At 45.7% G+C, this 13,252-nt stretch overlaps 1 protein-coding gene across 1 annotated transcript in view; it reads right to left on the minus strand.

Annotated features, from left to right (window-relative positions):
- Positions 1-346: 346 nt before the first annotated feature.
- LOC139227157 (uncharacterized) overlaps positions 347-13,252 on the minus strand; it is a 45,660-nt gene continuing 32,754 nt past the window's right edge. The window contains exons 7-9 of the mRNA XM_070858221.1: positions 12,219-12,375; positions 7,648-7,818; positions 347-3,221 (exon numbers count right to left, since the gene is read on the minus strand). Of these exons, the coding sequence (XP_070714322.1) occupies positions 2,373-3,221; positions 7,648-7,818; positions 12,219-12,375 (1,177 nt within the window). The 3' untranslated portion in view covers positions 347-2,372. The remainder of the gene's footprint in view (positions 3,222-7,647; positions 7,819-12,218; positions 12,376-13,252) is intronic.

Genomic DNA, 13,252 nt, shown 5'->3' on the forward strand with positions numbered 1-13,252 from the left:
CCTCCCTGCTGCACCACTGCTCAAGCCACGTATTCATATGCGCTATCCTGCGATTCCTACTCTGACTAACACGTGGCACTGGTAGCAATCCCGAGATTACTACTTTTGAGGTCCTACTTTTTAAATTTAGCTCCTAGCTCCTTAAATTCGTTTTGTAGGACCTCATCCCTTTTTTTAACCTATGTCGTTGGTACCAATGTGCACCACGACAACTGGCTGTTCTCCCTCCCTTTTTAGAATGTCCTGCACCCGCTCCGAGACATCCTTGACCCTTGCACCAGGGAGGCAACATACCATCCTGGAGTCTCGGTTGCGGCCGCAGAAACGCCTATCTATTCCCCTCACAATTGAATCCCCTATCACTATCGCTCTCCCACTCTTTTTCCTGCCCTCCTGTGCAACAGAGCCAGCCACGGTGCCATTTTATGCCTCATGTCATAGAACAAATCACAATATAAAACTGAAATGATTTCATTCTGTAAAATTTAGCAGGTAAGACCCTACACTGCTGAAATAAGATCTAAAAGTAGATTATGATGTCATGAAGTCACCTGCAAAATTGTCTTAGTCCAATTTTTGTTTTAACTTTAAAGGAAGTGACATTAATGTAGAATAAATCTTAACTCAAAAAAGATAAAAAGAGACCCTATGCATGCATTGCAAGCCACGTGACAATTCCAGGCTCATAATTTATTTACAAGTACTTATTTTTCATCTGCAGTTTAAAAATATATTTAACCTGTGAATGTATTATATGAATGTTAACATCTTTTTTAATTTATTGATTTTGTTTCCACAGCACTCCAGTGCATGGAACAAACTTGGAACAAATTGGGACGGGGTACAATCATTCTTTTCTACCTGAAAGCAAATTCGATAATGTCATAAGAACATGTTAAAAAGAGACTATTTTGCCTGTTCCTTCCATAGAACGTTTATGTCTGTTAACCATGGATTCTACCCAGTCTGTTTTATCAGCAAAGCTGCTGCAAGTTTCTCTTTGCTTTCCTCAAAGTAGATAAAACAACAGTCTGGAATTTCCAGCTGAGCTTACATCCTACGTCTATTAACTCACTAACGTTTTGTCGAAGGCCACAATCCAAGCCAATGTCTTGATCAAGGGCCATTTTCAGGAATGCTCCAACACATTGCATTATGGAGTGAGCTCCTGATTTCAGTCACATCACTATGAGCAGTTACCAGGTGGGGGCCAAGCATTTTCCCAAAGGAATAAAATATATATAGAACCAATTATTACATTAAAAAGTTGTATTTTGATAGGGTTCCTGTAAATTTTTTAAATTTCATTTACTTGCTGTATGGAAACTGGTAAAGCTCTGCTTCCGAAAGGCATTGCCTTGCTGATGTTGTTGATGCCAGTTCGTTGGATATATTCAAGAGGGAGTTGGATATGGCCTTTACGGCTAAAGGGATCAAGAAGTATGGAGAGAAAGCAGGAAAGGGGTACTGAGGTGAAGGATCAGCCATGATCTTATTGAATGGTGGCGCAGGCACCTATTTTCTATGTTTCTGTGTTTCATTTACTGGTGAACAACAAAAGAAGAAGGGACATCACTGAATCCGAGCTCAGTGAGCAGGGTATGTCAGGCCAGCTGAGAATGAAGACCCAGTGAAACCTGAAGCAGCGAGTCTGCAAAAGCCACAGGTGAAAAGAAAGTGGCTGAAAATGGCTCACAAGTTGTATTATGAGTACCAATGTCAGTTATCATAAATCAGTTGTCCTTCTTGGCATGGAAGTTCCATGGTCTCAAAGGTTCAAGAATTGAATCTGTACTTGAACAGTAAGCTTATTGAAAATTAAGTGCGTTTTCAAAACTGAAACTATGCTAAGCTTTGCTCGATTTGGGCTTGTATAAGCACAGTTTACTCAATAAAGGAGTAGAGATCTGGAATTCAACTAAGAAGGTAACAGTGATTTTAGTTCATATTTATCCCAGATTCAGTAGGAGATCATTCACATCCATATTTAAATGCTGCATTACTATGCTGCTGTGAAATATTTTACTTTCATTTGAACAATAAGAAATTTGGAATTCTACAAATTTGTTCCGAGATACTACCCCCGGCAAATCAATGTAAAAACTTTCTAAATGGGGCTGAAATACCAGCCCCACTCCTTTTGCCACTGTTCAGGATATGTGTTACATTTGATGCTATGCAAATGAGGGAAATAGGCTATACGACATATTTCCTGCCATTTGCATCCTAGCAAATGGTGCCTGGGCATCCAGTAATGCTTTCGGCATGAGGGATTATTTAATTCGGAAAAGGCCAGTTTCTCCAATGCAATTCATCGCAGAGCAATTGATTGAATTACAGAAACGTGCCTGTTTGAAATCGGGCTTTCACCGTTAGAATCTCACCAGTGCAGTACTCTCTATACCAGATGGGTCATAAAATGAAAAATGCTCTCCCACATTAAACCCTAATGATGTGAGATTGTCTCCAAGTCTTCTCAGTTTTCTATGAACCAAACCATCAGGCAGTTGAATTTGTTCAGTTGGAGAAAGTAGAAGTGTTCTTTGTACATAAAACATTAATCTCGTGGCAATTTGCTGGTTGGCGTACAGAAGCTGGCTTAGAGATTCACACTCGGCACAGTTCCCATGTTCCCAATATGGATGTTCATGATATTCTGGACTTGGATGATAACTTATGTTTGGGAACATTTCAAGGCATCTCTCACAAGGCCCTCTGAGAATCAAGCTTGCACGTTGGCTCAGAGATGTAATATTTTCCGAAGAATTGGGCTTCTGGGCACCTGCTGATCCACCCACGGTGAGATCATGTTGATTATCTGGTGCCGTGCCTGGATCAGGAGAGCTTTCCCCATTGAAAGTAATATTATAGGCCATGGATTGTACTTCAGCAGGGAACCAAAGAGCTTGGTTTTTATACCAGTTGCCAATACATACTGCCAGGCAAATGTCCTTGTGCCATGTCTGACAGCACAATATATCTATCATAATTTCTTTGTGCTGCCTTCCCTTACATGACACTGAAGCACCAAAATAATTGTCTGTTTTCTCATTTGTGATATAAAGATTCAAAAAATAGCAGTAGCTGATGACTGTTGAGACAAAGACATTTCCACATTTACTGCTTTTGGCATGAGTAAGTTCCACAACCACTTGTTCACTAAGACCCAACAGACACTTCAAAACTCCATCGACATTTCTTGCTCCCGTGATTTCAACCACCTGCAAAACAAACATGTATCAATCAATAAAGGAACAACTTGCATTTCTATAGCACCTTTCAGCCTAAGGCACTTCACAGTCAAGTAATTAGTTTTGAAGTAATTTGCATACATCAAAGTCCAACAAACAGGAGTGAGATAAACAATTAGTTCTGTTTTGGGGGTTTTGGTTGAGGAATGAATCTTAGTCATGATATCAGGAGAGTGCATCTGTTATACCTCAAATAGTGGCATGGGATCTTTTACATATACCCGAACAGCCAACAGACAGTTTAACCTCTCATCTGAAAGACTGCACCTCTGACAATGCAGACTTTCGTCAATATCTTGCTTTGGGAGTCCCTGGCCAAAGACCGCCCTAAGTGGAGGAAGTGCATCCGGGAGGGCGCTGAGCACCTAGAGTCTCATTGCCAAAGGCATGCAGAAATCAAGCGCAGGCAGCGAAAAGAGCATGCGGCAAACCAGTCCCACCCACCCCTTCCCTCAACGACTATCTGTCCCACCTGTGACAGGGATGGTGGTTCTCATATTGGACTGTTCAGCTACCTAAGGACTCATTTCAAGAGCGGAAGCAAGTCTTGTTCGATTCCGAGGGACTGCCTATGATGATGATCCTCAATATCGCACTGAAGTGTCAATCTAGATTATATGTTCTGATACTGGAGTGCAGCTTGAATCCATAACCTGATTGAGAGGTGAGAGTGTTACCACTGAGCCAAGCTGACACAAGCATATGCTGACAAGGGGTTTGCACCCATAATATTAGCCCATATTTTCTTTCAGATGCTGACTGATGTGTTCACTGACCAGCATTTTCTAAGTTTATTGGAACGCTTCATTGATTTCCAGCTTCTTGAAAAGATCCCGTTCCCCAGGATGTCTGAGAGTTTGTGAGAAAAAGAATCCTCCTTTCTAATTGAAAAAAAAGTGATTTTATTCAGCTCTTCATCTTGGAGTTCCTTTCCATTTCCCCAGGTTGAGTTTCCACACACCATCTCTGGTCAAGAGGATGAGTGGAGGGAATTGTTCCCCCGCCTCTGGAAACTTTGAAATTGCCTGCTGGACGGGGCACAAAATCAAGTCAGGGCAACTCTCCTTCTCATTTTTCATCCGTCTCTGTGATAAAGTGCATTTGATCATTCAGCCACAGAACTGAAATTAATAGCATAGTGCGAGGTGTAGATCCATCAACAGCTACTGTATAGCACCACGTTCATGGCCCAACCTGCTGGCCTAGTGCATTGCTGAGAATTTAAAAAAAATGAAAAACCCACCATCAGATCCCTGACCTCCTGATTAGCTATGCGATCTTTGAAGTGGGGGTTGGTGTGATGTTGTTGTTGCACTGAATACAATAGGGGCAATTTTCTTGGCCTTTGTGCCCAAGGAAGTGATCATTCTCAGGGTGTGGGGGGGGCTGAGGCCTAGTTCCCTGGGTCACCACCACCACCACCACCACCCCTTTAACACTGTTATGAGACTCCTGGGGCTTTGCTACGGGAGCAGAGCCTGGCCGGTGCCGACAGAAGTTGCAGGCCAGGTGGAGCAATGATAATGAGGCATGAGATGGGGCTCCCAGCCACATAACTCTTCTGTTGCAGAGGAAATACCTTCTGGGCACCCGGGAGCAAGGACACCCATAAAAGGCTTGTGCTATGGCCTGTCCCCAAGCCCCCACCGACCGGAGGATCCACTGGGGTCCCAGAGTCAATTGAAGATCTGAAGGTAGGCCGGAGTATTTTTTACTTCTCCAGAAGTTTAAACTACAATCAGACATCAGAGGCCTAAAACTGTTGTGAATTTTTTGTCCTTACTGTCCCCCAGTCATGTTAGGGGGCCATTTAAATGGCACAGAACAGGAAATAGGGTGATCCCAAGGCTGGACAGGTGCAGTGGACTTTGGGGGTGCTGCATCTGTTTATCTCCTGGGCGGAAGGGGCCAGGAAAATCAGCACCGACAAGCAGTGAAAATGATCAAGATTCAGCAACAAGACTCACCAGAGAGATGGCAGCCTTGACTGGTTGGCCAACCACCGTGTAGTGACCTTTAAACAGTGAAGCTGAAGGACTTACAAGGTAGAGTCTTAACCTGGCACATTTCCTTAAATCCTGCCAGCAAAATCCTTTAAGGAATACAGTACAGAGCCTTGGAGTGCAATAGGTCCTAGATAGATAGCAGCAAACGTACTGTTATCTCTTCCACACCAAATTATTTCTCACCAGTGGCCAAAAAATACATTTAACTCTCTTCTCCCATATTGTACATTGAACTCATAATACCATGCAGAAGATTCAAAAACTTAATTAATCTCAGCCAGAACCTATAATGTTCCTCCAGGCACTAATCTCTCTGATCACCAACTCTCTGACAACTCCTCCTACTTCCCCCTGGATCATAATCCCACTACTGAACATCAAGCTCTCATTTCCCAGACCCATCACTGACCACATCTCCTCTGGAGATCTTCTCTCCACAGCCACCAACCTCATAGTTCCCCAAGCCCACACAGCCCACCTCTATCTCCTTCCCAAGATCCACGAACAGGACTGCACCGGTAGACCCATCGTTTCAGCCTGTTCTTGCCCCACAGAACTTATTTCTTACTATCTCGAGTCTATTTTTTCTCCCCTTGTCCACTCTCTTCCCACCTACATCCGCGACTCCTCCGATGCTCTCCGTCACTTTAACAGTTTCCAGTTTCCCGGCCCCAACCGTCTCCTTTTCACCATGGACGTCCAATCCCTCTACACTTCCATCCCCCACCAGGATGGCCTGAGGGTGCTCCGTTTCTTCCTCGAGCAGAGGCCCAACCAGTCCCCATCCCCCACCACCCTCCTCTGCCTGGCTGAACTTGTTCTCACATTGAACAACTTCTCCTTTGACTCCACTCATTTCCTCCAAATTAAAGGTGTTGCTATGGGAACCTGCATGGGTCCGAGCAATGCCTGCCTTTTCATGGGATACGTGGAACATTCTTTGTTCCAGTCCTACTTTTGTTCCAGTCCCCTCCCTCACCTCTTTGTCCGGTACATCAATGACTGTATTGGTGCCGTTTCCTGCTTTCGCCCTGAACGTGAACATTTTATTCACTTTGCATCCAATTTCCACCCTTCCCTCACCTTCACATGGTCCATCTCCGACTCTTCCCTTCCCTTTCTCGACTTCTCTATCTCCATCTCTGGGGACCGGCTTTTGACCAGTATCCACTATAAGCCCACTGACTCCCACAGCTATCTAGACTACACGTCCTCCCACCCCATATCCTGTAAGGACTTCATTCCATTCATTCCATATTCCATTCCATATTGAGCCTTCTACTCAATATCGAGTTCAACAATTTCAGAGCATAACCTCTGCCCATTTCTGGCTCCCTCCCCCTCCACTCTTATGGTTTTTTCTCTCTTTGTCTCCAATGGCAGCTGGTCATTATCCCGCCATTCACACCCTATCTAGACTGACCTTTTTCTAACTTCTGCCATTACCATTACAATTCGTCCCATCGTCCCTTTGGTCTCTCGAATCTCTCCTGCCTTCCACCCCATCACAGACCTTTCATTTTGTTCTTTCTTCCCCTCCCCCTTTCTGTGCTCCTTAAGAACGTGTTCTTTTCGAACATTCGCCAATTCCGATGAAGGGTCATCGACCTGAAACGTTAACTCTGTTTCTCTCTCCACAGATGCTGCCTGACCTGCTGAGATTTATATATTAAATAAATAAAGTTGTTCTTGTGTTACATCCTGCACTTTGCTGGTAAGTTGCAGATGATAGTCAGCCAGAAAATCTGTTACAAGGTTTTACTGCCTCCAGTTACCTTGGAAGTCCTGAAGGCCTCAGCTATTTCTGACTTTTGGAAGTGGTGGGTGGGGGCAGTGGTGGGGTGGGGGCAGTGGTGGGGTGAGGGCAGTGGTGGGGTGGGGGCAGTGGTGGGGTGGGGGGTTAATGGAGTCACAACAACATCCTTCGAGAAGGCCACAATCATCCCCTCTTTCCTCAAATGGTTCAAAATTTGTGTCCTCCTTTCCTGGAATACACCTCAACTGAAGAGTCTTTAAACTTGTGAGCTCCATGCCCTGAAGAAGCCCTAATCTTAGATATTGTAGCAAGCTATACACAAAATGGCTGCTTTTGCTCTTTCAGCTGTTGCAGCAGCACTGGATTGTTCCACAGCCTCACCCCGCAAGGTAGGTTCACTGTAGACAATACTAATAGTGCCAGAAGCCTACCATACACTTTTAATGAAGCTACACCAAGTATAATTGGGCTGGTTCTCTGCAGTGTGACATTGGTTGCTGAAATAAAGTTCGAGTAAACGTCCAGCAGTAACCGCATCACAGAGAAAAATCTGGCCCGCTGTATGTTTGCGTAATAATATTAAAGGATGTGCTTCAACATACTGTGCTTCTCAGGATGAGCTAATTCAACTTACCGCATCAAGTAGCACTGTGTAAGGAGGACGTGTTGGGAGGTGAGTGTTGTGTTTCTGAAAAACATCTGGATACTTAGTAGATAATTGCTCAAATTCCGCTCTTTCAAAAAAAGACTCCGGTTCAATAACAGGAAGATTAATGCTGCCAAAAAATAATATTGTATGCAATATCTGCAAAATTAAAAAAACACATTTTAACATATAACCTTTTAGTCTTCACAACAGATGTACTTATTCAAAAATAGGTATTAAAGTAAAAGTAGTGGAGTTAAAAAGTGAAATAAAAGCAGAAAAAGCGAGAAATATGCAGCAGGTATATCAGTGTCGCAAAAGAAGATAGGTTAGACTATTGGGTCAAGACAATAGCGTAGATTCTCAGGGGCTGAAATTTCCCTCCATCCCGAATGGGGTGCACCTTCCCTTTTTTAAGTGTTCTGTCCGCCCCAATGCATGGGGCGGACAATCTGGGGAAATTCAGCTTTTTGGGTTTTTTGGGGAGCGGAGCAGCTGTGGGGTCGTCAGCGGGGCGGAAGTGCGGGCGGGTCGGAATGGCCGTCGCTCCGAGTCATCAGCGCGTCACTGATGATGTCAGCGCAACATTCCTCTCCTTCAGTTAAAGGGGAGGGCCGCTGCGAACACTGCAGCCACTTTAGTGGCAAATACTGGGCCACCAGGGAGGGTTTTGGCCGGGCCAACGGCCTGGTATCCAAGAGGGGGTACCGGGCTGCCTGTTGGCGGCCTGGCTGAACCCATGGCCACCACTGTCGAGCCGACCTGGCAGTCGGCCGACAAATGAAATAAAACGGCAGCCGGGGCAGTGCGCCTGCCCCTTGAAGGGAAAGCTGTTGGGGGCACTGAGCTGTGGCCGATTAGTTCCTGCGGGGCAATTTCCCACACAGGGCGGAAAGGGGGTCGCCGCCGGTCGGTAAGGGCTCGGCGTGTGCCCAACGGGGCGGGTAGACGGCCAGGGCGGTCTTGTACACCGCTGAAAAAATAACGGAGTGCAATTTTCAAAATGGCCGCCCCTACACGCCAATCGTGCGGTGAATCCTGACCGACTCCTGGCTGCCTCTTTGAGGCAGTTACGGCTCTTATAGCAAGGGGCAATTTCGGCCTCTCGGAGTCTTCATCTGCAATGAGGTACCCTGTCCTCCATGAGTGAGTATGAATTGGAAAGACATCTGTGATTTTCCAAAACATGGCAGGCAAGATACCCTGCCATGGGTAAGGATTAAAAATCCACCCTAATTTGTTAGAAAAATGAACAGAGGGCAAAAAAAAAGAAAAATATTGAAAAGGGGGAGAAAAGCAAAATATTTTGTACACTAATGCAAGGAGAATAAGAAACAAATTTATGGAATTAAAAACATTTGTATTGAAGAAAAATTGCGGTGAACTTCAAATAACAGCGTCCTAGTTTAACCTGTACATTGACTGGGAGATTAAAATAACAAGGTCAACAGCTTACAGAATGAATAGACACAACAAAGGAGATGGAACAGCCAGAAAGTGAGCAAGAGAAGACATTGTTTCCATAGAGAGAAGTGTATTTTCAGCAGGGTAGGATAGCATACAGATTTTATCTGGAGATGCATAAACAATATTGAACAACTATTACTGCATGTCTGAGACAGTGTCCCACAACGAATGGATCAGAGCAAAGCTCTGTAGCCCTAACATATCAAATCAAGAATGGTGGTGGACAACCAGTCAACTAACGGGAGGAGGACGACCCATGATCACACTCATCCTCAACCATGGTGGATCCCAACATGTGAGTACAAGAGACGAGGCTGAAGTGCTGACAGTGTCTTCAGTCAAAAGTGCCGAGTGGATAATCCTACTCCACCTCATGAGGTCCCCATCATAGAAAACAGTGTCCAGCCAATTTGGTTCACTCCATGTGACATTAAGAAGTGGCTGAGTTAAAACGCTAGGGGGCCCTGACAACATGCTGGCTGTAGTCCTAAAGACCCATACACCAAAGCTAGTTACTTTCCCAGCCAAACTGATCCAACATTTTTCACCTACATCATTAAAATATTTATTTATCTCTGCTGTATGTGGAATTTTGCTGTGCTCAATCTGGCTAACACGTTTCCCTCCAATATAACAGTGACCACATTTCAAATGGACATAATTGGCTAGGAAACACTTTAGGATGCTTGAGGTCATAAAAGGCACCTTTTAAGTGCAAGTTCTTTCCTTCCAGCACACTGGCATCTACCCAACAAGATGGAAGATTGTCCTGGTATGACCTATCCACAAAAAGCAGGATTAGTGTAACCCAGTCAGTTGCAGCCCGAAAAATCCTCGCAATCATCAGTAAAACTGATGAAAGGAATCATCAATCATAGCCTCAGGAAACACCTACTCACCTGTGATCTGCTCACTGACTCGCAGTTCGGGTTCCACCAGACCTATTTGACTCCAGAACTCATCACATTCTTGATCCAGACATGGACACAAAAGAGCTGAATGCCACAGGAGAGGTGAGAGTAGCTGCTCGCAACATCACGGCAGCAATTGACTGAGTACAGCACCAAGAATTTCGAGTACAACTGAAGTCAATGGGCAACAAAGGGAAAACCCTCCAGTGGCTGGAGCCGTACCTGGACCAAAGGAAGGTTTTTTGTCTTGTTGAAGGCCACTCTTCACAGCCCCAGGGCATCAGTGTATGAGTTCCCCAGGGAAGTGTGCTTGGCCCAACCATCTTCGGCTTCATACACATCGAGAACTTGAATTGCTTAGCATGTCCAGTGTGCCGTGTGGTGTCTTTCACACACCGAGCCTTCAACTGAAACTGCTTCTTAACTCAGCCTTACATGCAATTACTCTGCTAAAAGCCTCACATGGAATCTAACTGCATGTGCATGTGCCTGTAATCGCTCCATTATGGCTATCTGCTGACATGGGTTTTACTGCATCACATGGTAAGGAAAAAAGTCATTCTCAATTTCTTTAAGGATGTGGCAGCCCATAACAGTAGAGAGATTGGCAACCGATGGTAGACCCAGAAACTGCTGCTGCTGCTCTCCCTGGGCAGTGTGGCTCGATAATAAAAAGCTCCTCTTCCATCTACCTAAATTCATGCACAAGCACTCCTGCAGATTCTTCCTACAACCCGGGGGCCATCAGCACTCCTATAGACCTGGACCGGCGAGAGATCATCAGCGGCAGGTCGCGGATATAAAAGGAGCAGCGAGTGGAGGCTTCGGGGAGCAGCGTGGAGGCATGCCACTCCAGGGAGCAGCGCAAGCTGGCGCAGGAGGGCAACGGCGCCGAAGAGTGACGTCACCACAGTCCAGGTCGGTGATTGGAGCGTGGGCAGGTACAGCAGGAGCGGCGAGGTCAGGGCGAAGGAGCTGCGAGAGATTGTCGAGGGATGTGATTGGGGCCCAGAAGAGGCGAGGGCCCAGGGGCAGCACGGGTCAGCCCACACTGCGATATGTGTGCGCACTCGGTCCGTGCAGCAGAGCTGGTCTCCAGTTGTCTTGGGTAACCCTTGCCACTGGACCAAGACCTAGCTCGGTCAAGCCCGTGTGGTGGCTGGTGTGCAACGGCCACCACACATTAAAAATAATCCACGCACAGGCATCTTCCACCCTTTAGGATGTAGTTCGGGTCCTTCATTGAAACACCTGTGAATTCATCCTTTTTTGGCGTGGAAGCAAGTCATCCTCGTTTCGAGGGACCGCCTATTATGATGATGAGACCTGACAGATGTTCAGTAACAAACTTACAGTTGTGCTTCCAAAATAATTTCAGCTGCACATCTGGTGCAGCTGTTCAAATCTATTTCCCATTACCCTGTCCCCTACGAAGAGAAAGCATTCAGATCCTGTGGTGGGAGGCCACAGAGGGAGTTGGAGATGGGGAAGTAGGGAGGCAGGTACTCGCTGCAAGTTTGTGATGACACTGTCGTCCTTCTCATCCTATTATATCCCACATTACCTGCCAGCAAAGCCCTCATGCCACTACTGCTCCTCAGCATTACATTCTAAGCTCTCGTCCCCTTTTCTCCTCTTGTTATTCCCAAAGAAGCAGAAGCAGCCCCTTCCAGCGCTTCGTGCCCTGCAACTGTCGCGCACTCTATCCCTCCCAAGCTCGGGCTCGGAGACGGTCATCGGCAGGGAATTAGACAATGAGCCAGATGGGAGTGAAACACAGAGCACGAGTGAGCAGGTGCAGTTAGGGTGGAACATAAGGAGGAAGCTGCTGCTGACTGGAAGGCGAAGAGATGTTGCCCTTGGCTGAAGAGCCTGGGGATTCCGCTCTCACGGTTCTTGCGTTTATAAGAAGTGGGTGACAGACTGCGTGCTGCATTTGGTGGATCGAGAGAAATTACAGTGTATAAGTGAGTGCAACAGACAACCCCCCCTGCCCCCGCCCCCCGCATCTGCCCACTCACTTAGTGCCACAAAATCAGGTGGATGGTGGCAGACACTCCAACCTGTACATCAATTAAAAATATTTAATCAATTCTACAGTATGTTTGCTATTCAGAGAGAAAACTGGATCACCCACTTTCCAAGTTTTATGTATCTTTAACGTACAAGTTAAAAAAATACCTCTTTGAAGTAGGCTTTTGCTTTAACTTGGGGAAGCTTTCCCTCTCGCACAGAATTTGCAAAGAATGATCGAACCTTCTTCAAAAACTGATTTCCACTCTTGATAAAGTTTTGCAGCTGAAGGTCTTCATGTTTTACAATGTCCACCATTTTCTTTCTAGCACAAAAAGTAAATTAAACAGGTGATTTAACAGGTAAAAATGGAACATGCTTTTTTGTAGGAACATATTGGGCTATATCTTCCACCTTTTTACTGCCTGTCCTTGGTCAGTGTTGGGTTAATAAAGACAATGAAATGGGACATTATAGCCGACCACCACAATACCGTCCCAAAAAGTTGTTCCAAAATTATCCTCCTTAAAACCCATCAGTCTGGAGCATGACCCACTCAGAGCCTGCCCCACCACATGTAAATGAGGGCAGGGGGATGTGGCCGAGGCCTTCATGCAATTTACCCCAATTATCATCCCAAACCTGATCTCTGAAAGCACTGTCACTGTATACAGGTGGTGGCATGTACAGTGCAGCATTATCCCCGAGGAGGCCATTGTGGTTCTGATATCGGAAGCTTTGCTGTTTGCAGATCGGGAGTTTTCCTGAAGACTTCTCCTGCCAGTTATGGTGAGTACTGGAGAAGGTTTTATTTGGATTGAAGAAATGGATTTCCCAATGGGAATCCCTCTCTTCCTGTGCTGTGAAGGGGTGAAGGAGGAAATGGAAGAGACTTGACTGGAGGAACACAGTGAGGCATTACAGAATATGTTTGTTTACTACACGTAGGGGACCACTTCACAGGGTTTACTGACATAGGTCTTTTGTTCAGTTTTATTTGGCTGTTTGTGCCTCAGAGGCTGCCCTGCCCCAAGGCTAGTGGGGAGTAATGTCAGCTGCTGGGTGAATACCTGCAACCCACTTGCACCAGCAGAATAGCATTGACTGTAGCAACAACAACTTGAATTTATATAACATAAGAACATAAGAAATAGGAGCAGGAGTAGGCCATACGGCCCCTCGAGTCTGCTCCGCCATTTAAT

The sequence above is a fragment of the Pristiophorus japonicus genome, chromosome 16 (assembly GCF_044704955.1).
Source record: "Pristiophorus japonicus isolate sPriJap1 chromosome 16, sPriJap1.hap1, whole genome shotgun sequence".
Taxonomy (NCBI): domain Eukaryota; kingdom Metazoa; phylum Chordata; class Chondrichthyes; family Pristiophoridae; genus Pristiophorus; species Pristiophorus japonicus.